The sequence below is a fragment of the Oncorhynchus masou genome, chromosome 6 (assembly GCF_036934945.1).
Source record: "Oncorhynchus masou masou isolate Uvic2021 chromosome 6, UVic_Omas_1.1, whole genome shotgun sequence".
NCBI lineage: Eukaryota > Metazoa > Chordata > Actinopteri > Salmoniformes > Salmonidae > Oncorhynchus > Oncorhynchus masou.
Genome location: NC_088217.1, coordinates 72,139,824 through 72,167,058, shown reverse-complemented (window position 1 = coordinate 72,167,058; position 27,235 = coordinate 72,139,824). Strand labels below are relative to the sequence as shown.

General features: G+C 43.0%; 1 protein-coding gene across 3 annotated transcripts in view; it reads right to left on the bottom strand.

The window, feature by feature from the left end:
• The window catches only part of LOC135542580 (nck-associated protein 5-like), a 188,791-nt gene that overhangs the window by 30,288 nt on the left and 131,268 nt on the right, over positions 1–27,235 (bottom strand). For all 3 annotated transcript variants that reach the window (XM_064969668.1, XM_064969670.1, XM_064969669.1), the window contains 7 exons: positions 22,216–22,284; positions 19,847–19,885; positions 19,484–19,603; positions 11,006–11,110; positions 9,407–9,595; positions 1,819–5,408; positions 617–722 (listed from right to left, as the gene is read on the bottom strand). In XM_064969668.1, coding sequence (XP_064825740.1) covers positions 617–722; positions 1,819–5,408; positions 9,407–9,595; positions 11,006–11,110; positions 19,484–19,603; positions 19,847–19,885; positions 22,216–22,284 — 4,218 coding nt within the window. The remainder of the gene's footprint in view (positions 1–616; positions 723–1,818; positions 5,409–9,406; positions 9,596–11,005; positions 11,111–19,483; positions 19,604–19,846; positions 19,886–22,215; positions 22,285–27,235) is intronic.

Below are 27,235 nucleotides of genomic sequence, written 5' to 3'. Positions count from 1 at the left end.
TCATCGATGCACTTATTGATGAAGCCAATGACAGATGTGGTGTACTCCTCAATGCCATTGGAGGAATCCCGGAACATATTCCAGTCTGTGCTAGCAAAACAGTCCTATAGCTTTGCTGCTTGAGTGTGCTCTCATATCTGTGTGTGTGTGTGTGTGTGTGTGTGTGTGTGTGTGTGTGTGTGTGTGTGTGTGTGTGTGTGTGTGTGTGTGTGTGTGTGTGTGTGTGTGTGTGTGTGTGTGTGTGTGTGTGTGTGTGTGTGTGTGTGTGTGTGTGTGTGTGTGTGTGTGTGTGTGTATGTGTGAGTGTGTGTGTGTGTGTGTGTGTGTGTGAGAAGGTTGGCGGAATTTGCAGGTGTGTACACAAACTAGACATACAACATGAAAAAAGTTATGGCAACAGTAAATGATATGGAGTATATGTACAATCCAATAAACAACTGACCAGCACGAGAGCATGGAGGAAGTGGATACTGAGGTTAGAGGAAATAGTGAGAAAATGGTGAGATTATGAGGAAAGATGGACAGATAATAGAGAGAGGGCGCAGTAGAGTGAGAGATCCATGCAATATCCTAGAAGCCTAGCAACGTTTCATTACAGGACCCCTAGCTCACTCACAGCTGTATCGGAGCAGATCTCCATATCTCCCCTCATATCGCTGTTTGTCTTGGGGATGGAGATGCCAGGGAGAGATTCAGCGATGGAGTCACCCTTCCTCACACTCCTGTATAGGAAGGAAACATGATCTGATTCATTTTCTGTCTGACTGCTTAACCGATTTCATATGAACTGTGCAGGTGGAAAGAGATCCCGGCTGATACATTCCATTGTTCTCATTCAATATGGACTTCATATACACTGAACAAAAAATAGAAACGCAAAAGGTAAAATGTTGGTCCCAAGTTTCACGAGCTGAAATAAAAAAATCCCAGAAATGCACATGTGCAGAAAAAGCTTATTTCTATCCAATTTTGTGCACAAATTTGTTTGCATCCCTGTTAGTGAGCATTTCTCCTTTACAAAGCTAATTCATCCACCTGACAGGTGTGGCATATCAAGAAGCTGATTAAACAGCTTGAGCATTACACAGGTCTTAGGGACAATAAAAGGCCACTAACATTCCACAGATGTCTCAAGTTTTGAGGGAGCATGCAATTGGCATGTTGACTGCAGGAATGTCCACCAGAGCTGTTGCCAGAGATTTGAATGTTAATTTCTCTACCATAAGCCGCCTCCAACGTCATTTTAGAGAAACTAATTCTGATTGGCTGGGCCTGGGTCAGTGGGTGGGCCTATATCCCCCTACCGTAGGATCTGAAATAACCTCTTTTTAAAGGCTCTTCCTGACTCCAGTCTCATCGAGTGATAAATGTTTGTAACTAGTCTTGATAAAATCTGTCATCGGAGATTTTAGGTATTATATACATTTATGCGAGGAGTGGTAATTCTACACTCTTCCAGCCAAGATAGCTCAGGGCTGACCGTGTCTCTAGATTCCAGGCTAGGAAGTGCTTATGTTCACTCAAGTAGAACCATAACTCAAAGAGGCAGTTGGTGTTGCTGTTGTTTAGCTGTGTGTGTTTTTGCCTCTACATGCATGCATAATGTAGCAAGAATTGTACTTTACAGCCGCATGAACACTTGGAGAAATATTAAAAGGACAATCCGCAATCATTTCAGCATCACAGGAGACAATATCTAATGAGTGTTATTTTTCCTGATCAATTCACTGTAATTTTTGGGAGGTTTATACCCATGTCTAATTATGCAAACATACTTGAAATATATTTTTTTACGAAAGTTACTACGGTAATACAAACCTGGCAAGAAGCTCTTTCATGAACTGGTCTTTCCCAATGTATGTTGTAGAACACTGGATCTGATTGGCTATTTGCCCCATATGAATATTGCAATGATCCATGATTGAGGTCAGCTTGTTCTCCGACAGCGTCAGCTCTGGACTCTTTTCGAACTGGCTGTCGTTTTTCTTCTTGTCCTTCTTTTTGTCCGATTTCATCTGTTTGCCTCCCAGCACAGATCCAATCTTCAGCTCTTTTTTCTCAGCTTTCTCTTTCGGGGAGGTGGTGTCTGATTTCTTTCCATTCAAGGCTGGCAGCTTGCTTTTACGCAGGCCAAACCAGTTGGCCAAAGACGGGCCGGTCTTCTGCTTGGTTTCCGATGCTATCACCTTCTCTTGACCCTGACCTTTTTGGATATTCTCCTCAATCCCCATCATGACCTTCTCCTCGATGGTGCAGACTGTAGGGCTCACTGGTTGCTCTCCTTTATCGACCGCCCCTTGGGAACAGCTTGCCTGGACTTTGACGCTCTTCGCGAGGTCTAGTTTGCCGAGGCTGAGCACCTTCCCAGCCTTTGTTGTGGCCTCCGGGCTATAGACAGGAGAGGCCGGCGACTCAAACTGAGGATGAGATGCGACCTTCTTGGGATTTCGGGAGTTCTTCAAGCCGATCCGGTCGGCGAGGGGCAAGCTACACACTTCTTTCTGATGTGGAGCCATGACGCTCTCCCCCTTTGCAGTGCTCTGTATCCCTTCACCAGTGGAGCTCGATATGGAGGCTCTCTCCGGAAGACCCTGGTGGCTGTTAGAGCCTGTCATACCTCCGTAGTGGCTCAGCCTGTGGCTGGGGCAACGGACCGGACTTTCCCCAGATCCGCTGCTGGGTTTAATCTGTATGCCCTCAACAAATGAGCTCTGCCTTGTTAACGAGTTCCCCCTCTCTCCAGAGTTGGTGATGATCTGCGTTCGAATCTTCACATGTCCGTCCAACACGCTGATGTTGGGTTTTTCCATGTAGTGGGTGCTGAAACTCTGGCTGCGAGCTTTCGCCCCGTTCATCCCCAGGACAGGCTTTAGGTGAGGTTTGGTCGTGACAGATATGGACCTCTTGAACAGTCTACGGTCACATTCCGACTTGTCACCAACCCCCTGCTCTGCCAACTCAGAGGTGTGTCCCTCCTCTTCCAGAATTATGCACTGGACCTCACCCTTAGTCTCCATGATGGAAGTCATGGCTAATGAATCAACATACACTGCCTGAAAACTGTCACATGCGAAACCATTTGAAGTCACTGTCTCTTTGGAGAACAAGTTGATGTGTTCCTTCTCTTGCTTTCCTGGTATTGTGGTGGAGCCTTTCTGCAGTGAGGGGGGCGATTTTACAAACGCTTTGAAGCCCATAGGAATGCGTGTCTTTAACGCTTTCTCAGTGAAATTTTGAGGGCCAGTTCCAGAGACGGGTAGATTTGCCTGGGGAGTTTGACTCATACTACAGTGAGGTTCTGTTGGACACTGAGGGTGGCCCTGCAGAGTTGCAGGAAAACTACTAGAAGTCTTATGCAACATAGGATGCCTATTGTCATTGGTACCTTTCTGACTTGTAAATGTGCTTTGAAGCGAAGAGCCACTTTGAGAGTTGTATGAGGGAGGAGGGACATTCTTTGAGCTTTTAGGTGCATTTTCATGCACATGCCCTGAGGCTGAGGAGGGGAGGTAGAGTTTTGTGGGGACCCATTTCGAAGTGCCTTTAGAGGGGGTCTTATTTGAAGCAGGGTGCTGCTGGCTCGATTTGTCCAACAGTTTCTGAGGTGCGATTGCGGTACCGTAGCCTGCGTCGAGGTCTATGGTATCTTGGCCCTTGTAGGGTGGTGGTGATGTTAATGAATGTTGCATATTTGGTACAGGCGGGGGGTGGTAACTCGGGGGTGGCCCCCTCACAGTTGTAGGCATGGATGGTTGAGCCCCTGGTTTAAGTGCTTGAGGTGACCCATCATAGTTTGGTCTTATAAGTAAGGAGGTGGTGCGGCCAGGGGGCGGGGGAGGAGACGGGGACCTGAGTTCGGTTTTGCTGCTGGCTTCACAGTGTCTGTCTCTGGTAGGCTGTTCCCTGTAGTCCACATGGTCCAAATGCCTTCTTGGGAGGTGTGGGGTGCCGGTTGGAACACTAGATGAGGAGCCCTTTGTCCAGTCATTCCTGCCAAGAAGCTTGTTGTTCACTGCCTTGGGGCTTGTAGTGCAGCCTGGAGCTTTGATGAACCTCGACATCTTGACCGGAGGAGAAGAAGGGGACTTTGACTCCTGAGCTGTGATTCCAGAGGTTGGTCTACTGTTGCTTGTTTCTGTGGTGGAGCCCTTAGAAACCTTCAGTGGAGATCCTTTTCCCCGGCTGCTGGGGATCTTTGAACTGATGGCTTTGGGGCTGGTGGAAGCATTGTTCATGGGAGGGACAGAGTGGCCTTTGTTGGATCGATTGGAAGGCGGCTTTATCAATTTCCTCAGTGGCGTTACGTACGTTTGCAGCCTCTCTGGGCTTCCCTCCCTGCTATTGCAGCCTTTGCTGCCTACCTTATGATGAATGGGCCTATCATAAGGCGACAGTGCTGCATACTCAGCAACCCCGTTCTCCTTCCTCCCAGGAATCTCTTTACGAGCCCCAGCACCAACAGAGGACTGCTGAGCACTGAGTTCAATGGGCTGTCCGTCAGCATCGAATATGGCCATGATACTCTCCTCAGACTGCGTTTTAGCCCCCTTGTTTTCCTTGATTGGGCTGAAGGGCCTGGGCCTTCCATCAGCAGACTGAGTTCGGCCAGGTTCCCTCCTCAACCACTGTACGGGAAGCAGCTTGTCAGCATCTCTTGAGAGCCTCTTGATGTCCTTCTGCAGTTGCTCAGCTGTCCGGCTAACAGGCAGGTGGTCACTGAACTCAGAGTGCAGATCCTCAGGGTCAGTGTCTGAGAGGTGGAGGGGGAATTCAGCATCTGTGGGGCTGATGTCAAAGTGCAACAGGGAGGGATTTAGAACAGCCGAGGTCCGCCCCCCGGAGAGGAAACTGTTGATGAATCTTTTGAGTTTTTCTGGCCGCTCCTTGGAATTATAGCCGGGTGGGTGCTTCGTACCCATGCTGCAGTTACTATCCCCTACTATGCTACTGTCCTTCAACCCGTCCCAGCTACACACACTGTCCGAGACGCTGTGCGACAACTTCCTGAAGTACATCCAGCCTCCGTCCTTACTGGGGACGCGGTCTCGTCTGCAGTACGCCGAATGTAGCGACTCGTCGTCCGCATCATCAGAGTCGTACACAAAGCTTTTGCCCCCCACCCCTGAGACTGTGGTCCTTCCCACATAAGTGGGTTTGGAGATTCCCTTGCTCCCACTCTTAATCCCCAGAGAGTAGATACCCTCATTAGAGTTCATGCAGTCCTTGTCGCCTGACTTGGAGACCCAGGAGGATGAGGAGCCTTTTGGTTTTCGCCTCTGGAGCTTCCGCAGGCCTTCTAGGATGTGGCTCTCTTTCCTCCTCGTGGGGAGCTGCTCCTCCAGGGGGGCGCAGATGTTCCCGGGGGCCGAGGAACCCAGACTCAGCCTCTTCTCCCACGTCAGAGAGGACTGCAGGTGGAATACAGAAAGACAGAAGTTATTACAGAACAGTCAGACAGTGGGAGATTGAGAGACAGACACACAGATACGTCATTCGAGAATTCAGCTAAATTGAGCTGTGCAACAGCAATCCGAACATGAATGTCAGGGAGTTCAAGCAACTTTAGTTCTTCTCAGAGGATTTGTGACCATGGCCCACTCTCATTCTCTACAACAGAGTTGGTTGTTGAGTCATATGATTACTTTGTTAAGCTGTTATTCAGTCTGCAATTTGTTTTACTCCCTTTCAAATGGTCTAATGGAGAAACTAAGCACTTTGGGTTATGGCTCAAGCTAAATATTTAATGCTTTGATAAAAAACACTAAAACTATGAAATATCACATATCCTGTAGTAACTAAAAAAGTGTTAACCAAAATATATTTTTTATTTGAGAGTCTTCAAAGCATCCACCCTTTTCCTCGATGATAGCTTTGCACACTCTTGGCATTCTCTCAACCAGCCTCATGAGGTAGTCACCTGGAATGCATTTCAATTAACAGGTGTGTCTTCTTAAAAGTTAATTTGTGGAATTTCTATCTGTCACGGATTCCTCCGGAACTTTCAATACGCACACCTGGCCCCTATTCCCAGAGATTAGTAATTGTATAAGTGGCCCCTTGGTTTACCAGTGTCCTGTCGATTATTGTTACAATGTCTGTTGGTGCGTGTGAGTACCTGTGCTGTGTGTTTTGGCTTTCGTGCCATTGTGGATTGCGCAGATGATTACGGGTCTCGTCCCATGTGTTAATCATGGCACGCGTGTGTTATTTATTCAAGGTACTCCTCGCTCTTTTGTTTGGGTTTCAACCCTATGTTTTTGTTATGTGTTTGTTTGGTCTTCGTCCCAGTGCCTTTACACGGCACGCTGTAGTGTGTGTGGAATAAAAAAAACTATTACACATTCCTGCATCTGTCTCCCGAATAATTCATACCAGCGTGACACTTTCCTTCTTAATGTGTTTGAGCCAATCAGTTGTGTTGTGACAAGGTATATTTGGTAAAGACCAAGTCCATATTATGGCAAGAACAGCTCAAATAATCAAAGAGAAACGACAGTCCATCATTACTTTAAGACATGAAAGTCAGTTAGTATGGACCATTTTAAGAACTTTGAAAGTTTCTTCAAGTGCAGTAGCAAAAGCCACCAAGCGCTACGATGAAACTGGCTCTCGTGAGGACCGCCACAGGAATGGAAGACACAAAGTTACCTCTGCTGCAGAGGATACGTTCATTAGAGTTACCAGCCTCAGAAATGCTTCACAAATAAATGCTTCACAGAGTTCAAGTAACAGACACATCTCAACATCGACTGTTCAGAGGAGACTGTATGAATCAGGCATTCATGTTCGAATTGCTGCAAAGAAACCACTACTAAAGGACACCAATAAGAAGAGAAGACTTGTTTGGGCCAAGAAACACGAGCAATGGACATTAGACCAGGTGGAAATCTGTCCTTTGGTCTGGAGTCCAAATTGGAGATTTTAGGTTCCAACCGCCGTGTCTTTGTGAGACGCTGTGTGGATGAACGGATGATCTCCGCATTTGTATTCCCCACCGTAAAGTAGAGATGAGGAGGTGTTATAGTGTGGTGGTGCTTTGCTGGTGACACTGTCAGTGATTTATTTAGAATTCAAAGCACACGTAACAAGCATGGCTACCACAGCATTCTGCAGCGATACACCATCCCATCTGGTTTGGGCTAAGGGGGACTGTCATTTGTTTTTCAACAGGACAATGACCCAACAGACCTCCAGGCTGTGTAAGGGCTATTTTACCAAAACGTAGAGTAATGTAGTGCTGCATCAGATGACCTAGCCTCCACAATCCCCTGACCTCAACCAAATTGAGATGATTGGGATGAGTCGGACCGCAGAGTGAAGGAAAAGCATCCAATAAGTGCTCAGCATATGTGGGAACTCCTTCAAGACTATTGAAACGACATTCCAGGTGAAGCTGGCTGAGAGAATGCCAAGAGTGTGCAAAGCTATTAAAGCATTAGACCTCCAAACTGGTTCTCTAGTAAATTGGTAGGAATGTCTCATCCTATGTTCAAGAATGGCCTTTTTCCCTTTATTCAGATTACACCTGCTCACTTTCGGTTGTTTGAAAAGGAAATAATCTCCAAAATATCGTTATTTTTTTAAACAAGCCTTAGAAAGTTTGTTGCAATTTCAGTTTAATCCACCTGAAAAGACAGAACAAATAATACAACAAATATTGTGGTTAAACTCAAATATACTAATTGATTAAAAAAAAACATACTTTTTGAAGAGATGAAAAAAAAGGTATACTTTTAGTGAATGATATCATAAATAGGACTGGTGGAGTTATGTCACACATGCAGCCTACACAGACATATGTAAATGTCTGCTCTACCCAAAATTACAACCAACTAATTGCAGCATTACCACAAAAATGGAAGAGGCCAGTAGAAGGGGAAAAAGTAAGGAACTTGTATGTCGGCCCTGTATTAAAGAACATAAATGGTTAAATAAAAAGATATACCAATTTAATTTAAGGACCAAAAAACTGACAGCTGTGCCATATAAATTGAAAAATAGTTGGGAAGAGATTTTCGATGTACCCATTCCATGGCACATGGTTTATGAATTGATAAGCAAAACAACGGCGGATTCAAAACTTTGAATTTTTCAATATAAATTACGATACAAAATTCTTGCAACCAATAGAATGTTATATATATATGGGTGATACAATCTTCCAAGCTCTGCAGATTTTGCTGTGAGGAGGCAGTCATGAGATCATTTATTTTGGTATTGGCCATGTGTAGCTCGTTTTTGGTCACAGGTCCAGGAATGGCTGAAGAATTTCAACATTTGCCTAGAACTAACGCTGCAGATAGCATTACTGGGTGATTTGAAAAGCCATAGTAAATCAATCAATAACATAATAATTATCTTAGCAAAAATGTTTATTTTTAATTTACAATCTGTAGAAGCTATAAGAATAGAAAGGTTCAGTACTTTTGTGAAGCATCACAGCACAGTTGAAAAATATATGGCAAATAGAAATCCAAAATGGATGGTGTTAAGAGATAGTTGGGAGGGGTTGAATGGAGCTGAAGGGTGGGACTAATAACAACAAGATAACCAATGTAAAACATACATGGTCTATAAAATGTATATAGGTTCAGAAATGTTGTGAAATAGCACAGTTAAATCAAACTGGATGGACATCAGAAATAGAGGAAGGATTAAAAACAAACAAAATATAACCATTGTAAAATAGATTGTGTCTGTAAAATGTGTATAAGATGTATATACTCAAGGTAGAAGCCTAAGTCATTTTGTTTATTAGTTTACTCCAATTGGGGGAAGGGTGGTAGGGTTTGCGGGGAATAATAAAGGTATATTAAAAAAGATATATGTATGTCTATATAGGTATGTGTATGGATATATGTGTATATGTATGCATATGTGTATGTATATGGATATTACAAAATAATATATATGGGGGATTGGAAGTGATGCAGACAATTACATTGATGGAAGCAACAATCTTTTTGTAATATTAAGCTGATCCACCCCTCATATTACAAAAAAAAAAGAATTACAAATTTAAAACATTTAAATAAAATAGTGTGCAAAGCTGTCGTCAAGTCAAAGGGTGGCTACTTTCTAGAATCTAAAATCAAAAATATATTTAGATTTGTTTAACACTTTTTTTGGATACTACATGATTCCATGTGTTATTTCATAGTTTTGATGTCTTCACTATGTAGAAAATAGTACAAATAAAGAAAGGCCTTGTATGAGTAGGTGATCTAAAACTTTTGACCGGTAGTGTTCAGCTATGTGTTACTTTGATTCTTTTTTTTAAAGCTGATTGAAACACCACATTGATAATGTTCATAAATGAGAGAGACAGAGACAAAGAAAAATTGAGACAGACCGAGACAAACACACAGAGAGACAGAGTGAGGAGAAGTTGGTCTGGTCATCGTACCATTTTCCCACAGGAGCGCCCGTCGTTCCAGGTATAAGAGCCACTGGAGTATTCACTGCAGGCGCTAGACAGGGACAGCTCACTGCTGCTACAGCTGCTGCGTGGGTAGACTGGCGCTTGCACCGTCAGACTCAGCTGGCTCAGACACTTGGCCACAGGAAGTCCCGCCTTTCCGTTCAGTTGGACATCCTGCAGGACGGATTCCAAAGACACCATTAGTCATGATTTAGTGCCACATACATTCATGAGTTGGGATAATGGGGATTAAAGTAGAGAAGGTAAATGCAATTACGATAGATGCAGGAAAACGCTACAAAAACACTGATTAACAAGCCTTATTTCAGCTTTTCAGTCTAGAAATGATAGAGTTGGGTCTGGACCCATACACCGTGTTATATTGTATTTTAACTGAAAGGCTTTCCCCATCACCCTCCAGTGTTTGTGTCTTGAGTGACTTCAAATCTAGTCTGGGACACAGACACATGGCTGATGCCAGGGGAGGAGCATGGTTTGAGTTATGAGCTAGGGGTGACAGCTGATGGGCTCCAGTGAAAGCTAATTACCCAGGGAGATAAGGGAACAGCTGGAGGACAGGTGGCAGGGGTGAACGGGGGTGAGCGGGTTAGCGAGTGTCACAGAGAGCTTCACAGGGTCATATGAGATGGTAATTATGTCAGAAGGTAAGAATATGGCTGGGAATCTATGACTATGCAACATTGAATCACTGGTGCATTTTACAAGGCAATCCAAACACACATCTCTTTTTTCTTTGTACATTAATGCAAAAAAACACTATATTTTGCATACCTGTTGACTGTTTTAAGTTAGACTACCAGTGGCTGATATTTTATGTGTGAGACTTTGTTTTTTTTCTTCTTGTAAAGTGTTACGATAGCTACTGCTTCAAACTCTATAATTAGCCAGTGAGATGGAAATGATCCATCATACTTTCAGAAGCAATCTCCCCAACAGATGTTTTCTGCATCAGTCCTATTCCACCATTCTGTCCAAACAAATGTCGATTCAGAATTCTAATCAACTGTTCAGTCAGAGAGATAATAGGAAGCAAACTAATTGGCCCAGGAAATCTGTATATCACATTTTCGCGGCTTCTTTCCACAAACTCATTATCTTGTCGCAAACACATAAATACATTATCAGATTTCAACATTATTACACTATCAATTCCTCACTTAATTTTTTGCCACATTTCTATACTATATATGAAGGTTTATCAGGTTGGGTCCGAACGGAGTAAAAGGACACAAGACCAGAGTGAATTCATTTTAAGACCTTAATACATAATGTATAACATGACTAATCTACTACACTCTCCCGCAGACTCATTTTTACTGAAGACGAGCCTCAATCGATGGTCGTCTGGTAACATGACAAGGATTTATACCTTTAAGAATGCGATACTGCCAACTCGGCTTGCCGAGAACAGCGGATCAAACCCCCATAATAGTTAGATCTGGTATTTTAATCCTCCCTAATGATTTCTCGGGGCTGTACGTCAGTTCTGATGCCTGGACAATACATATGGGTGAGGCTCGCGGGAAAAGAACATGCCATTGGTTTGTTTTCCATCAATCGTACATGAGGTGAAGAGTCAGTGTTCCTGGATAGCAGGAAGCTTTTGCTCCTCTCCGGCTCCAGGAGGAGATCAGAGGCAGACAAATCCATGATCCGAGAGTGGAGTTTCTGAAAGGACAAGAAAGCACAAGGTCTTACTGAATGTCTCTACTACATACAGAAATATATCAACTACACAGAGAAGGCATTTAACACATTCAACTGAACAGAATAATCAATCAATAATCAATAATCAATCAGAATAATCAAATAACTACAAATATTATATTGCATGCTATTTTGCATTTCTCATTGGTGTTCTGTATCAATCAAATCTTTCCAGTAGTAGATTAATGAATATACAATAGAAAGTCTACGAATATACAATAGAAAGTCTACCATCAAATATTAATAATAATAATAATAATAATAATAATAATTTTAATTCAAATCTCACAACGAAAACCCCCCCAAAAAATCACATTTGAGCAGGTCTCAAAAAGGCTTTCGTTCAGCCGCACTTTCCCAGGGCTTGAAAGTAAACCTCTTCCCCCCCCCCCCCACTGAGATCTATGCAAGGCACTCTTCAATTGTATTGGAATCAATGCCATTAATGTCATCTGTTAAGAATAATTCATGTGAATGGGAAATAATTGCATTGGGGATCGAGGGATTCCTTCGCTTTTTGTATTCATATTCAAACACTATTTTGTGATCCATTATTTTCTTTGGTTTCCGTTCACAGGGGAAGGATACAAAACCAACTACATTTTCACATATTAATCCTCCAACCTAATTACTGCCCGGTTCCCTGTGCTCGGATCTACTTAACGGCAAATGTGCTGCAACAAAACACTCCATTTATGCCACATTCCCCTCGAAAGGCAACTGTAATACTCGTCGAGGGAGGATATTTTCTGCTGCGCTCATATCTATTTTAATTTCTCCATCTCGATAATGAAATACAATTGCCAGATTCATGTACTCTGCACTAACTTTCCTTCCCGTGCTGTGTACGCCCAGTCTAGATGAACATGACCGCCGGAAGGAGTTCACGCTTGCCGGCATTGCAGCGCTGAGATTCACCTCGAGGAACTTTTAGTGTACAGTATATTAGCTTAAATCCATCTATGGTCTTTAACATAAATAAAGTATATCTGAATAAAAAAGACAGGGAGAGAGTATACAATATGACAGGCCTAACCTAATATGGGTTTACTCCATTTCTTCGTACAAGCATAGAAATGCAATTTCTACCTCACATCATCTCTGGTCTACATTTCAGACTACCCAGAAGGCTCCTTGAGTATAAAGCTACTCCTCTACTAAATCACAGAGGACACATGTTTATTAAACAATAGTTTCACACCTCGTAAACTCCCTGCGACACAGCTGTGTCATTCAGGAAGCCCTGATCTCAAACTCCTTGCCCAAGGCCAAACCATAGTATCACAATATCCATTATTTCATACAAACATCCATGTTACCACCTGTTTAAGTGTGAGGTTCCGATGCGAGATTTTGACATTCTAGAGTTTGTATGTGCTGTCTACCGTTACACTGAGTATCAGGGACAGAGCTACAGTAAGGAGGTGACCTTCTGAAAATAGCCTTTGGAATGAAGACACCGGCTCACTACTGATCCAACAAAGAAACAGAGAGACAGACAATAAGTCGAAAAGCTTGTAATAAAATCAGTCTCAGTGCTAGTGATCAACACACTGGCCGAGCCCTGGGGTCCCGGAGGCTTCGAGCTAACAAGCCTTCCTGCAAACGCAGTGTGAAAGCCATAGAGATAGATACACTATTGCATTGTATTTATATCTATGGTGGAAACCATATTCCTGGAAGCCATATTTATTTTACTTGGGGTGACAGCCCCATGTAACCAGTTTTCTTTTTAATCTCCAAGAAAAAATGTATTCATGATGAGAGGGATAACAATCCTAGTCCTTTGTTTCATAAACCCAGCCCTGGGCATTGACAATGACCACTTGAGCATTGTGTTCAAAACATCCATGGACTACTGTCAGAGGATCAATAGGCACACTCTCACTGAAAGCAACTCACCAAAACCACCGGAAAGATACCTATACTGCCCTACCAAGCAAAAAGGCAGTAACTGCTCATAGCGTGGAACTGAGAAAAATTGCTTTTATCTACCTTGGTTTCACAGTAACTTTATACAGTTACTGCTAACATCACCCCCATTTTCCCCAAAACCCAACAGAGGCAGAATACTTGTCCACATGTATTTAATGTAGAAAAAATGCCATTAACTCATTTTCGACCAAATGAGCTGTTACTGCCTTTTTGCTTGGTAGGGCAGTACAGACCAGGTATCTCCAGGTCTACTTCCTTCCTTCCTTAAGGCTCAATCTGTTATATAACATTTGTGATGACTGCTGCACTAGTGTAATACACGTCATGCAATGTGAAGTGAGGCTTCAGTAGTAGAACGCCAGCTAATACATGTATCTTCAACATATGCTGTCCCTTAGGCTAAAGAAACACTTCCAAGGACATACGAGCACATTCGTTTTGGTTGACTTGACATCGAGTCTCAACGCATCGCATTCGTATCGATCAAGTTTGAAAAGCTGCAAAGGCTTGCTTGTGTGTGAGCCACCCTCTGCGAAACACAGAGAACGGATAGAAATAGTTCCAAGTTAATTGTAGATGCATTTATCTGTGCAAATTAGAGCAAATTGGAACTAGTTTAAAGGGAACATGGATGTAAACTGGAGATCTGAATTAAATCACATTCAGATGATCGCTTTATCTCCCGAGAGTGCCAAATGAATCCTCCCTCTTGTTTTTCTTTCTGTAATCTCAGCCCCATTTAGACTGAGTTTAAGGGGACTCTATCCTGTAGACCATCTAAACGATGAAGGGCTATAATGGCAACATTCCAATGGATTAAAATCATATTGATTTCCAATGGGTTTTTGTAAAAGTAATTGGTTTGTATTTTCATGTGCATGTGTTTGTGTGGGTTGGTTCTTCGAATGTTGCGGGGATCTAAAATCCCATTAAGTTCCCACAAGGATAGTAAAATGAGGAAAGTTCTCCCTCGTGGGTACATTACCCACGTCCCAATGAGGACAAAGGTTATTGTAAGCTTAGGTTTAGAGTTAGTGTTACAATTAGGGTAAGGGCTAAGGGAAAATAGAATTCTGAATGGAAATACATTTCATGTCCCCATGAGGTTTGAAGAATAAAAACTGTGTTTGTGTGTGAAATTTCAATTGAGTTGAAATTGCTCGACCCATCGTGCAGTGCTGGATATCTGCAGCAACTGGAGAAACATTGTTTAAATTGTTTAAATTAATATACTCAATTTTGACAGTGTATATTTTATTCTCATAAATGGTGACCATGTAATGCTCTCATTCCATCTTGTCTTGTTCTCTAGTACTGTACAGCATATTGTGTGCTAGCAGGGACCTGGAGGGACATGGCATCAATACTCTTTCACAGCAGATAGGCTAGTTTGACTATTTTCTGGAAAGTATGAACCTTGAGGTCATCTCGGTGGAATGCTCCGTCATTTTATAACTTGGCCCAAGTCAATTTGATCCAGGGTGGTTGTGATCGATGGGGATGTGGAAAAGGATTCGACGCAATGTGCTCTCTTGTTCTCCGTTGTGAGTTAACTTTTGAAATATAGAAAAAATGATAGAGCTGTTTCAACTGGATTCAATGGGAATGAAGTGCACCCCTTAAACGGCATGTTGAGCATCTAATCAATTTGATTTAATCATTATTTCACACAGTTCATGCACATTTGATGCTGAATAGTTTTAAATTAATTTGTTAGGCATAATCAAATGTTTATATAAAATATATTCTTGTTTATTGCTTACACATTTAGGCAAAGACTTCATATTGAGAATTAAAGGTAAGTGGCAGTAATTAAATGAAAAAAGGTTTTAAAACACGTTCTGCTTATTTGTAGTTGAATTTGAATATCATATTCATGTCAGGTACATAACTGTGAATTAACGGAGGCAGAATATACATACTACAACTTGTTCTAAACCAAGTACTTTATTGAATACCGCTTAACTTGCCATTATGACCTAAAGTTGACATGTGGATGAGAATTCTTCCCCTGTAGCTGACTCAGTTCAGGTTGTCCTTTACAGTGGACTTAACATGCCAGATGGCGTCTCTCTCACCATAAAGCCGGTAATAGAAATGTAGTCCTCTCTGAAGCCATATCGCTCCTCTCCAGGGTATAGGCTGTCCACACAGGGGGATGGGAGTGGTTGAGTGTCAGGAGAAGAGAAGGGGGCTGATGTTATCGTAGGGGTGCAGGATTACACCTCCTCAGCACAGTCATCAATGATTCAGTCAATAGTGTCACAAGGTCTCCGATGGGGAAGGGTGGGGAGGGGGGGGGGCGACGACATGGGGGCGGACAGCTCCCCCATCTCGGTGTCTCTTAGGGCTAACCTCACTGTACCTGGCCGGGTGGAAGTGTGATCTAGCCAAGGACGGAGGCGCACTGAAGGAGCTCACCTTCTCTGTTACAACCTATTTCCTTAACTACGTTTACTTCTGCACTCACGGCTTGGTCTTCCCTTAGTCAGAGGATACAGGTAACGTATAGCAGGGAATTGGCTAAGCTAAGACAAAACATGACTCTTGTACTCCACTGAGACATTAACCAGAATAGGAATACTGTGCAGGCAGTCCAGTTAACAAAACTCCAGCAAAGACAACACTTTGAGGGGAACCATAGTGCAAAAGCCAATCAAAATTCAGAAGGCAAAAATGACTGAATGGTACTGTGTACCTACTAGGTCCTGTCGGAGGGGCCTGGGAAGTTTCCACGGCAACCAGGACCTACTTTTACGGATAATTGACAACTCAATTACCACTCGCCTGTCACTTTTGATAAGGCTGTATAAGTGGAAGGGAGGGAATTATTATTCGCTACTTACACACCTTACTAAGCACCTGGCCGAACTGCAGCAAACAGAGCTTTGCAGCGTGTGAAATGCCACCTTACATGAGGCGACAGCAGGTCAAGCATATTCCCAGTATTCCTAATCACAATCTCAATGGAGAGCAGTGATTCGTTATCAGGGAAATTCAAGATGGTCCCGGGGGCCAACAACACATTTAATTACCGACTCCCAGAACAGTAGAAATGAAATGCCAATGCGGGTGATAAAAACCGGCCAAACACCTGCCACCCTCTGACTGAAAGGAAATATTAATATGTCAAGCTCTACTGTCGCTAATTACTGTTTGATGGTAGGTTATGGTATAAAGGTAATTCATGCAAACCACTAACTTGCCTAGTTAAATAAAAGGTGAAATAAAAAAATCTAAATAAATATGAATAAAAACAGAAGGTTACCTGCAGCCATTTTAGAGGGCAAAATATTAGGCTGCTTCAAGAGAAATGATCCACAATAACTAGCAGGGGAACTGATTTCAAACCCATGTTTTAATTGACTCAATCAATCAATCAATCATATACTCTTTCAGCACTTGTATTACTAGTCATCGTTGTCACAGCCACCTTTATAGAGAAACTAATCCCAGGAATAGAAACAAGGTTTACAACCTGAAACATGTCGACAAAACCACAACCATGAAAGAATCATGAGCTTTTCAATAAAATGACTGACCGTTTGAGGAATCCATGTAAAAATTTGAAAGAGCATCCTATAACGTATGATTTAGCTATCGCTTACACAAGTGTCGATTATTTTCTTGTTGTTTAAAATGCGCTGGCAGACACCAGTTGGACATAAAGTTGGCCATAAATCTATAAAATCTCTCCGCCTCCTTCACAATAAAATCTCACTTTCTCACAGCTGAAAAAAAATGTCTTGCTACAAATCCTCATTCCCGACATACTCCCTTGTGAAAAGCCAGGGTATATGTCCCAAATGGTACCCTATTTTCTACATTGTGCACTTCTTTTGACCGTTCTGGTAAAAAGTAGTGCACTATATAGGGAATAGGATGCCATTTGGGGCAGGGACAGAGGTTCCTGCTACACAAGCAAATAGATTTACGGTATATTGCTCTCGTCAATGTCTTGTTGATCACGCTGCATACTGAACACAAATGCTCTACTGAACAGACTGAATATGCAAACATTTACTCTTGTAGGATATAACCAGAACATACATATTGGTTTATTAAATTGAAAATATTATTAAATAGTTACAAATAGATAATAAACAATTACACATTTCACTTTAACCCTGCACTGGTTTAGTTGGGATAAAAATAGTGCATCCACAGCTTCGCTCAATCTGTTGAGACGATTGGACCCTTCACTGGACAATGTGAACTGTGACTTTCAATTATCCATATGTCCATATCAGTTGCTAGCAGAGGGCGACTGACAGAGGGCATACTCTCCCCTGAACTTGAGGTAGATAAAGGATTGTGGTCAGCTCGCTTTGCAATTTTCATTTATAATCCTTTCGAATTTTGTCAACACCTGAACAAGCCGTGATGGTCTATTGATCGAAACATTGCTTAAACGAGATCCATTAAAATGGTTTGTGGACTCTTCAACAATACCAGTGTGCTGGACGCTGATTTTGTCAACAATTTTTAAAAAAAGAAGTTATTCTTCAACTATAACTTTCTTTGTTTCTGTACCTGGATGTGTTGACTTGGATAGTATCTGCACTCAGCTCTCCCCTGAGCTCCTCTCGTCCATCCTTTCTGAGCCACATGTTCTCATTAAGACCAGTAGGCGTCTCATTATTCGTCTGTAGGCCCTCTGTACCCCCATCCCCCTGAGCTCCCTCTCACACCTCACATCTCCCTGCTTTACCCTGTGGCAGTCTGAGAGCCTCCACCCACCACTCTGAGAGGAGGTAAGGTAACGAGAGCTGGACGGCCATAGCTGCAAATCAGATTAAGGAAAATCCATGCGGCCATTTTATAGCAGACATGGTTGTCAATATTTCTCTCTCTGTCTCTCTCTGCAGTGACTGGAGTAAATGATTTCTGAGTTACAGTAAGTGTGCATTCCTACCCACGGCAGACTACATACACGCGCGCGCGCGCACACACACACACACACACACACACATACCCTCCCCTCTCTCTAGCATCTATGTCTGTGTTACGTGCCACAGGGTCTGGTGCGCTAGAGGTAATTTGGTTGAGAGGTTTACCGTCCCCCGAGAGAACCCAGGATGGATGACGCGAGTCTCGGTACTTTCTCAAATGATCTTATCTGAGCCCCGTAGCTCCGTGGAGACTGGATGGTTCATGAGCACATAGTTTTTTAGCAATGATGATATCACAGACCCTGGACTCAGGATCACATCGCCATCACAAAAAGATGGATGATCTAATATCGCTGCTCTTCAGAAGTTTGAAGTGAGAAAATATGCTACTGGAACAGTTGTCCTTACACCCACACTGTTGTCTTCAACAATATTGAATACAACAAACTAATAGCAGTGAAATGCTATTTTAACTCCATCAGTCAGGCACCCCTGTGTAGTGGTTCCTGGACAATGAGGTTCTATAGTGGTTCCTGGACAATGAGATTCTATAGTGGTTCCTGGACAATGAGGTTCTATAGTGGTTCCTGGACAATGAGGTTCTATAGTGGTTCTGGGACAATGAGGTTCTATAGTGGTTCCGGGACAATTAGGTTCTATAGTGGTTCTGGGACAATGAGGTTCTATAGTGGTTCCTGGACATTGAGGTTCTATAGTGGTTCTGGGACAATGAGGTTCTATAGTGGTTCCGGGACAATGAGGTTCTATAGTGGTTCTGGGACAATGAGGTTCTATAGTGGTTCCTGGACATTGAGGTTCTATAGTGGTGCCGGGACAATGAGGTTCTATAGTGGTTCCGGGACAATGAGGTTCTACAGTGGTTCTGGGACAATGAGTTTCTATTGTGGTTCCGGGACAATGAGGTTCTATAGTGGTTCCGGGACAATGAGGTTCTATAGTGGTTCCTGGACAATGAGGTTCTATAGTGGTTCCTGGACAATGAGGTTCTATAGTGGTTCTGGGACAATGAGGTTCTATGGTGGTTCCGGGACAATGAGGTTCTATAGTGGTTCCGGGACAATGAGGTTCTATAGTGGTTCCGGGACAATGAGGTTCTATAGTGGTTCCGGGACAATGAGGTTCTACAGTGGTTCTGGGTCAATGAGTTTCTATAGTGGTTCCGGGACAATGAGGTTCTATAGTGGTTATGGGACAATGAGGTTCTACAGTGGTTCCGGCACAATTAGGTTCTATAGTGGTTCCGGAACAATGAGGTTCTATAGTGGTTATGGGACAATGAGGTTCTATAGTGGTTCCGGGATAATGAGTTTCTATAGTGGTTCTGGGACAATGAGGTTCTATAGTGGTTCCGGGACAATGAGGTTTTATAGTGGTTCTGGGACAATGAGGTTCTATAGTGGTTCTGGGACAATGATGTTTTATAGTGGTTCTGGGACAATGAGGTTCTACAGTAGTTCTGGGACTAGATGAGTGGTCAGGTCCCTACCTGCAGGAGCAGGTCTGATGCGGGTCGGACTCGCTGCTGGAAGAGGACACTCATGGTCCGGTTTTGTTGCTCCAGGTCAAACACTCTGGTCCGCAACTTCAGACACTCCTCCCTTAGATCCTGCATGGGGAAGAACAACAGAGAGAGAGTTATTACAGTGATGTGTGACTGTCCTAATATGGACACCATAAAAGATGATTAGTTAACACGAGAAAATGAGGTGTCTAAAAACAAAAAGTGAATGGTAAGATTAAGTTTTGAGCTACTGTATTGCATGCATGTATAATAACATCATTGGATCTAATAATAGTATAATTCTGAGACATTTTGATAACACAGTTGCTATGGAAACCATACTCCTACCTTTTGGGTGAGTAGTGCCTGCACAACTTGATTGGCAACCTAAAACAGAGTGAAAAAAAGAAAGAATAATTATCCAAACTTTTTATGCAAACTGTTTAGTGACTGACCATAATATGGTGGCTGTTATGGGTGAGAAAAATGAGTGTGAAAGAAAGAAAGAAAATGTCTCCAGTTGACCCACCACCTCAACTCTAAACTGCCCCTGCCCTGTGCATGCCGATGCTGCACTCTCTCACTTCCCCTATTCCTCCAACGACATTTAATACACAAGTTCCACCGACCGCCTATCAAAATGATTACAGGCTTTAGTGAACACGACGTCCCAATACATTACAGCATTGTCCCCCCGTATGCCTTTCCTTGGAGGAGTGTGTTGATTCCTAAGGGGCCCAATCATGATAAATCTGACGCAGGGTGGCATAGAAGGCCAGTAGCGGCCCGGCCAAGCAGAACAGATTGGAGCCAGACGCACTGCATGTCTTCATGATGTTTAATTGTCTTCTGTTGATCCTGTATTGACAGCAGTGTCAGGGCTGATATAGTGGCTTGGCGAGTAGGGGGTTGTGTCCTGAATGGCACCCTATCCCTTATATACTGCACTACTTGACCCTATGGGCCCTGGTCAAAAGGAGCACACTATATAGGAAATAGGGTGTCATTTGCAACACGGCGGTCAGTCGGAGAGAAGAAGTGGAGGACTAAAGTACTGTTGTGCCTGGGCTTTGGCCGCAGAGCGCCTCACACCCCTACCACTCTTCTGAGTTTAGACCGCAAAGCCCCATCGACTCCGACTCTGATTACAGCCCATTGATTGCTCGTTAATTCACTGTAAGCACGCACTGGCTTTTTTTCGCAGAGGTGTCCTCTCTCCCTCTATTGAATAAGGGGAGATGGAGTAAATATGACGAAGTGATGGAGCCCTGTGGAGAGGGATACAGAGCTGCTCCTGTAAAACTGAAGGGCACTAACTCAAAGAATATTTAATGATCTTCAAGTTAGAATCTAAATGACAACCACTGATAAATAAAACAACTCATGAAGGTTTTATAGAGCATTCATAGTTCAAGTCATACTACATGAAGTGTGGCATAACAGTCCCTTGCATCTGATGCATTGCCAAATGTGGCATAACTCCTTTTACCAGCCTTTCAATAGCATGACATTTGCACATTTACTAAGTGGGAAAAAATATATATACATATAAAAAAATATATCATTTTAAAAACTAATGTGAGTGGCCAGCATAAATAGCATACCAAACAGCCACCACTCTGCTCATGTAGATATAATAATCCACACTTTTAATTTAAAAAATGTATCACTACTAAACATGCCCAGCGTTCTCTACAGTTTTCAAACGCCCTGAGCCCATCGGCAGAGTTGTTAGAGCTGTGGAGATTTCCCGCATCACAACATGCTCATTAGTGAGCTAGCTCCCGTCTTGAGCGACTACAGAGGGCAACACAACACCAGACCAGACAACAGAGCAGCACAGCCCTGGCTTTTTGAGGTCACGGAAGTGGAAAAGGCATTTGGTCTGGGCTCACCCCAGGCATTAGCCTCCAAGGCTACAGCACGGTGTGGAGATTCATACAATATGCTTGGAGCATTGCAATGCAATTGCATGCCATTGTTGGACTGTTTAAAACACAGCTAAAGTATTGTTAACTCTCCTTTTATCTCTCTCTCTCTCTTCCTCCCTCTTTCTTTCCCCTTTTCTTTCTTTCATTCCCTCGCTTTCTCTGTCCCACCATCAATCTACGTTTCCCCCCTCCCCACCCCCTCTCCCTCTGGCACCAGAGCCCAGATCTCAGGTCATATGAGCCCCAGTAGCTGGCACCACAGTGTATTAGACCAGTCTGTCCCTTCTGGCACCCGCGGGCCTCCAGCCTTCCCTCAGGGTGACTCAGCGTGCGGTCCGAGCCAACAAGCTCATTAATTGCTGTCATCCTGCTCCCTCAGGCCACCATTTACCCAGCTTCTCCCACAACACAGTTCGCCCCTCGGAACGCCAAGTACCTCTTCCTCCATAATCACATTTCCTTCTGGAGAGGAATTACTTTGGAATTGCATTGATGGAATTTGAGAGCATGAAAATTGTAAATTGAGAAAAATCTCAAAAGAAAGTCGGTAAAGGTAGAGAAGGATACTGGGAAATAGTGCAGTATTTGTAACATGGTTGATCAGTAAGATCTTAAAGAAAGTCGCTAAAGGTAAATAGGAAAGTACACAACTCATAATAAGTCACAGAACAGGGAAGAAATCACACTCGTTCCTGAGATGTAGGCTGTCATTAGTGTGGTGAAAAAATAGATCTGCCTCACTGAGGTTGAGGGCTGAGTGAATAGAGTGAGGCGTGGACTACTCACCTCATCCAGACAGTGCTCATACTGCTCCCTCTGGCTCTCATTCTCCATGGCCAATGCTGAGTTTTCCTCCTGTACAGCAAAAATAAAACACACTTAGTGATAACTGAAATCCACTGAGAGCTTGTCGTTTAAAGCAAGTTTGTATGCATCAGATTTGTTAATGAGTCATTTACCAAACAGTAATGAAGGAAGAGTTAAAGTAATTAAAGTAGAATATAAAGAAATACCAGGCGGTGCCTGCTAGTCAATTTAAAACAATCACAGGTGGTTATAGAACAAACAACATATAATTATCTACCCTGATTGACATACACTGAACAAAAATGTAAACGCAAAATGCAACAATTTTGCAGTCCACATAAGGCAATCAGTTTATTGAAAAACATTTATTAGGCACTAATCTATGGATCTCACGTGACTGGGAATACAGATATGCATCTGTTGGTCACAGATACCTTTAAAAAAAAGTAGGGGTGTGGATCAGAAAAGCAGTCAGTATTGTATCTGCTGTGACCACCATTTTCCTCTTGACGAGCGATAAAGCTCCTTCGCATAGAGTTGATCAGGCTGTTGATTATGGGACACTGGGACATTTTCAGTTGTACAGATCCTTGCAACATGGGGCCATGCATTATCATGCTGAAACAGGAGGTGAAGGCGGGAGATGAATGGCACGACAATGGGCCTCAGGATCTCGTCACAGTTGCTCTGTGCATACAAAGTGCCATCGATCAATTGCAATGGGGCTCGTTGTCCGTAGCTTATGCCTGACCACACCATAACCCCAATGCCACCATGGGGCACTCTGTTCACAACATTGACATCAGCAAACCGCTCGCCCACACAACGCCATACACGTGGTCTGCAGATGTAAGGCCGGCTGGACAGCTCTGGTGGACATTCCTGCAGTCAGCATGCCAATTGCACGCTCCCTCAAAATCTTGAGACTTCTATGGCATTGTGTTGTGTGACAAAACTGCACTGCAAACTGTTTAGAGTGGCCGTTTATTGTCCCAGCACAAGGTGCACGTGTGCAATGATAATGCTGTTTAATCAGCTTCTTGATATGCCACACCTGTCAGGTGGATGGATTATCTTGGCAAAGGAGAAATGCTCACTAACAGGCATGTAAACTAATTTGTGCATTTTAGAGAAATAAGCTTTTTGTGCGTATAGAAAATATCTGGGATCTTTTATTTCAGCTCATGGAACATGGGACCAACACTTCACATGTTGAATTTATATTTTTGTTCAGTGTCGTTGTGAAATGATACTGAACATGTGGCCAATGAAAATAATGCCAAAGGCATTTGTAGTCTCTCCAATCTGTTTTCATATGAAAAACTATTGATGAAACAAATCATATGTGTTTTGTAGCGCCAGACTACACTGCCAGAGAACAAGATAACGACAAGAGAGGATTCGCCTGAAATGGAAAAGGTCAGGTGTCAACCATAAGACCGGGGCCAACTAATAAAAATCTGCAGAAGTATCTCACAATGAAAGGTCAAGGGGCTTGAAGTTATGATCCTGAACTTTAAAAGGTACAAATAAGAAGTTAGGTAGAATGGGCTAGAAGGGGCTAATGTGAATATGTCCTTGTTTTAGGGTGTGTGTGTGGGGGGGGGGGGGTATTGCTTCACCTTTTAAGGGAGAGGGGCTATTGATCTCCTCTGTTTCTAGTTTGTCAAATGGTCCGGGCAAGCCATATTAGAAGCTGTCAACATTCGCTCCGGCTAGCTCACCTCACTCGCCATGTGCCCTTTAGTACAAATAGCCAGCCTTCGATTAAAACCCAGGCTAAATAATTGCACCTAAAATATTCCCCTGCCTTAATCGAAATGGTACGGAGCTATAACAAATGAGCAACTTTGTGACGTACATTAAAAGCCCTTTACAACAAAAACAAATTCACTTGCACTGTCACGTAATAATATTAGTAAAGTAAAAGCTTCTAGTGAAGGTGAACAATTACCCAAAGGTTGCATATAAGCATGTTTTCTGATGTTCTTATCGTATTCTTTGTGTTGGTAGTAACTGGCCAAATCATCATGATTTGGGAAGTGATGTGGGAAAATATGTCTACTTCCATCAAACTGAGCCTCTCAGTACCTGACAAACACACATTACAAATGCACCCACGACGACTGCTGAACCTTTTCTGCTTGCATTAAAAGCATTTGAGATACTTTCATTGTCGTGCTCTTTGGCCATCTCGCATTACAGAACGTCACGGAGAATGTCTGACATTGCAGACAATCTAACAATACAAATATTATTTGAGCCTGGGAGGGGAAAAAAAGAGAGTAGACTAGTTGAAAAACAATATTTTGTACAGCCACAGTGCATAGTCAATATTACTGTGAATGAATGCAGTGCTCGGCTGCGATGCGTTATCAACAAATGCTAAACTAAATAAATGTCCCATGTCAGAAAAAACATTGGGGATGATTGATTGATTGATTGATTGATTGATTGATTGATTGATTGATTGGGGATGAAAAGAGCAACTAAATCACGTAATAAACATGTATTCATATTAGCACATCCTGTCAATGTATTGCTCCTACAGCTGCTGTAATTAAAGCATACAACTATTGCCATAGATTTTGAAACATATCAATTATGCATGCCATTATAAATGGCTTTGTATAGAATAGAATACATGCATGATCATCCATGATTAGAGATCCCATGATTAGAGAAGTGTTTTTTTCTAGAATCATGAATGTATTTTTCTTGTAAACTTCAATGGAAGGTAACTAGCTAGAGAACAGAGTTATAGACAGCAGGAGTTTTTGCTTCTGGCTCACAGTAGGTTCGAATTGGGGTGAGGAGGGCGGAGAAGGGAGGAGGGATTGTATGGACAGGGCTAGAGCTGGCTGCACCACAGTCAGTTCTCACTCGGCCCGTAATTGAACAGGAGTTAGAGCCAGCCATGCACTGAGACCAGAGTGCCAGCTGTCCTTCTGTGACGCCTGTACGCTAGGCCTCCTTTCCCTGGCACCCGGCTGCCAACTGTGCCAACCAAGCTGCATGGTCACAACGCTGGGCAATGGGCATGCACACTTGCTCAAACTGCAGACAGTCACCCAAGACCCAGTCACTTGCCTGCTCTGTCTTCCCATGGAGTCTCTACAACACTTACTTGTGTGGAGAGCTAGAAGCATTGATAGTTGAGCTGGAAAGGATGAGTTAGGTACAGGTATATAATTTGTAGCGGTAACTTGTATTCCATCTGTCGTAGACAATTGTTTCAGAAATATAATACTGTCTATAGAAATATAATACTCTCAGAAGAACTTTGTGAATTCAATGTAGACTTTAATACAAGTTATTAAAAGCCGTGCTGGTCCGCGGAACAGCCGCCCCTTCTTAGCACTGGTCTGCTTTTATACATACATAGTGTTTGTGTACAACACATATGTAAATAAAGTTACTCCCCGTTAGTATCTGCTTTTGGTTACAACGATGGCAGAACTCTTTCCATGTTCTAAAAATAATATATGTATTGCATGCTTATGTTTTACGTGTTAGTCATCAGTTATCTTGCCTACATCTTTCTTCCTGTATCCTGCTGACCATAGCACGTTCAGCTGTCATGAATGCACGTATGGTCTTGGTTAATGTATTCTTTCAAAAATAGAGTATAGCCTGGGTGTCATGAGGCCTGGGTGTCATCTTCTCTTAACGTGCATGTCCTTGCTATTTCAGCCTTGCAACCAGACCTATGGAATGCTCAGCTCTCTCCTCAATGGTTCGCTCCAACACATCCTATGTCCCAACTCATTTTGTCCTTCGACCGAATGTCTAATCAGTCAACGATGCTACTTCCATTAGCGTTTTTTTTTTTTTTTGGGGGGGGGGGGCGTAACAATATATATAAATTAGAGTAGCAGCGTTGACTGATCATTCAAGCATCTGTGAAAAGAATCTACGTTTTTTTTCCCTCCAAAATGTTTCTCAAAAGGATTCAATCTAAGTAGGCACCATTTATAAAGGCATAGCATGCCCACCGTGGTAATGAACGATATCAGTTGGGCTGGGCTGGTGGGGGGGGGGGGATAAAAATGGGCGCCCTTACTTAGTGTCATCACCGTTTACACATAACAAAGGCCAGTGATGTATTGCCTCGCTGTAGTTTTAGCCAGTTCTCTTCTGGAGGAGCATCCATCACGGATGCAGCGGGACGGGAGGAAAAGGCAGATACATTTAGAATGTAGCTTTTTGGGGTAATACGGGTCGCTTCCTCTGACAAATCACGAGACAGGCCAGCCATTATTTTTCTTTGACTGCAGGGAAGATAACTTATACAGTGATAGAGGAGCCATAAAGCAACAAGCAATTACACTGCATTTTGTTGTAATTAGCCTTAACTGCAATTTCTGTCTGCGTGGAGTTAGTGTCACCGTTAATAATGTCTGTAGAATGTGCCGGTTTCTTGGGTACTTTATTATCTCTGGCAGCGTTTTCTCATGTCTGAGCTGTCCATAGTGGCTAAGGAGAAGACCTAGTATTATTCCTTTATTTTAATACTTTCTCTACACTTGATTGAGCTTGGTTGAGCTTGTTTCGCTGCAATGGGACCAATGGAGTAGTCCCAAAAGTGCAAAACCAAACCTTTCCCATCGGGCACTCCGGTAGGGGCTCTATCATAAGCTCAAAGTATTTGAACATTAGCCACAGACCCTCCCAGCATCAGCGAGGGCCACTTCGTAAATGAGTAGGTGGGTCTCTGAGCGTAATTCGATTAAGTCTTAATAGACTTAGCCCCTTCAATTGCTGAGGAGATCTGAAAGCCTGGTGTGTCAGTTTAGTGGGTATACTGTATGGTCGGAAACAATCAGAATCAGAAGGTTTACTCAAAATGGATTTCTGACTCAACTGTTGCTAATGCTGAGATCAGAACACACAGTGGAACAGCGCTATGGAAGTGAACAAAGACAGTTGTAAAGGTCCCGAAACCTGAAGCTCTTCAAACAGCAGAGCGCACAATACTTTGATAAGGCCATTATGTTCC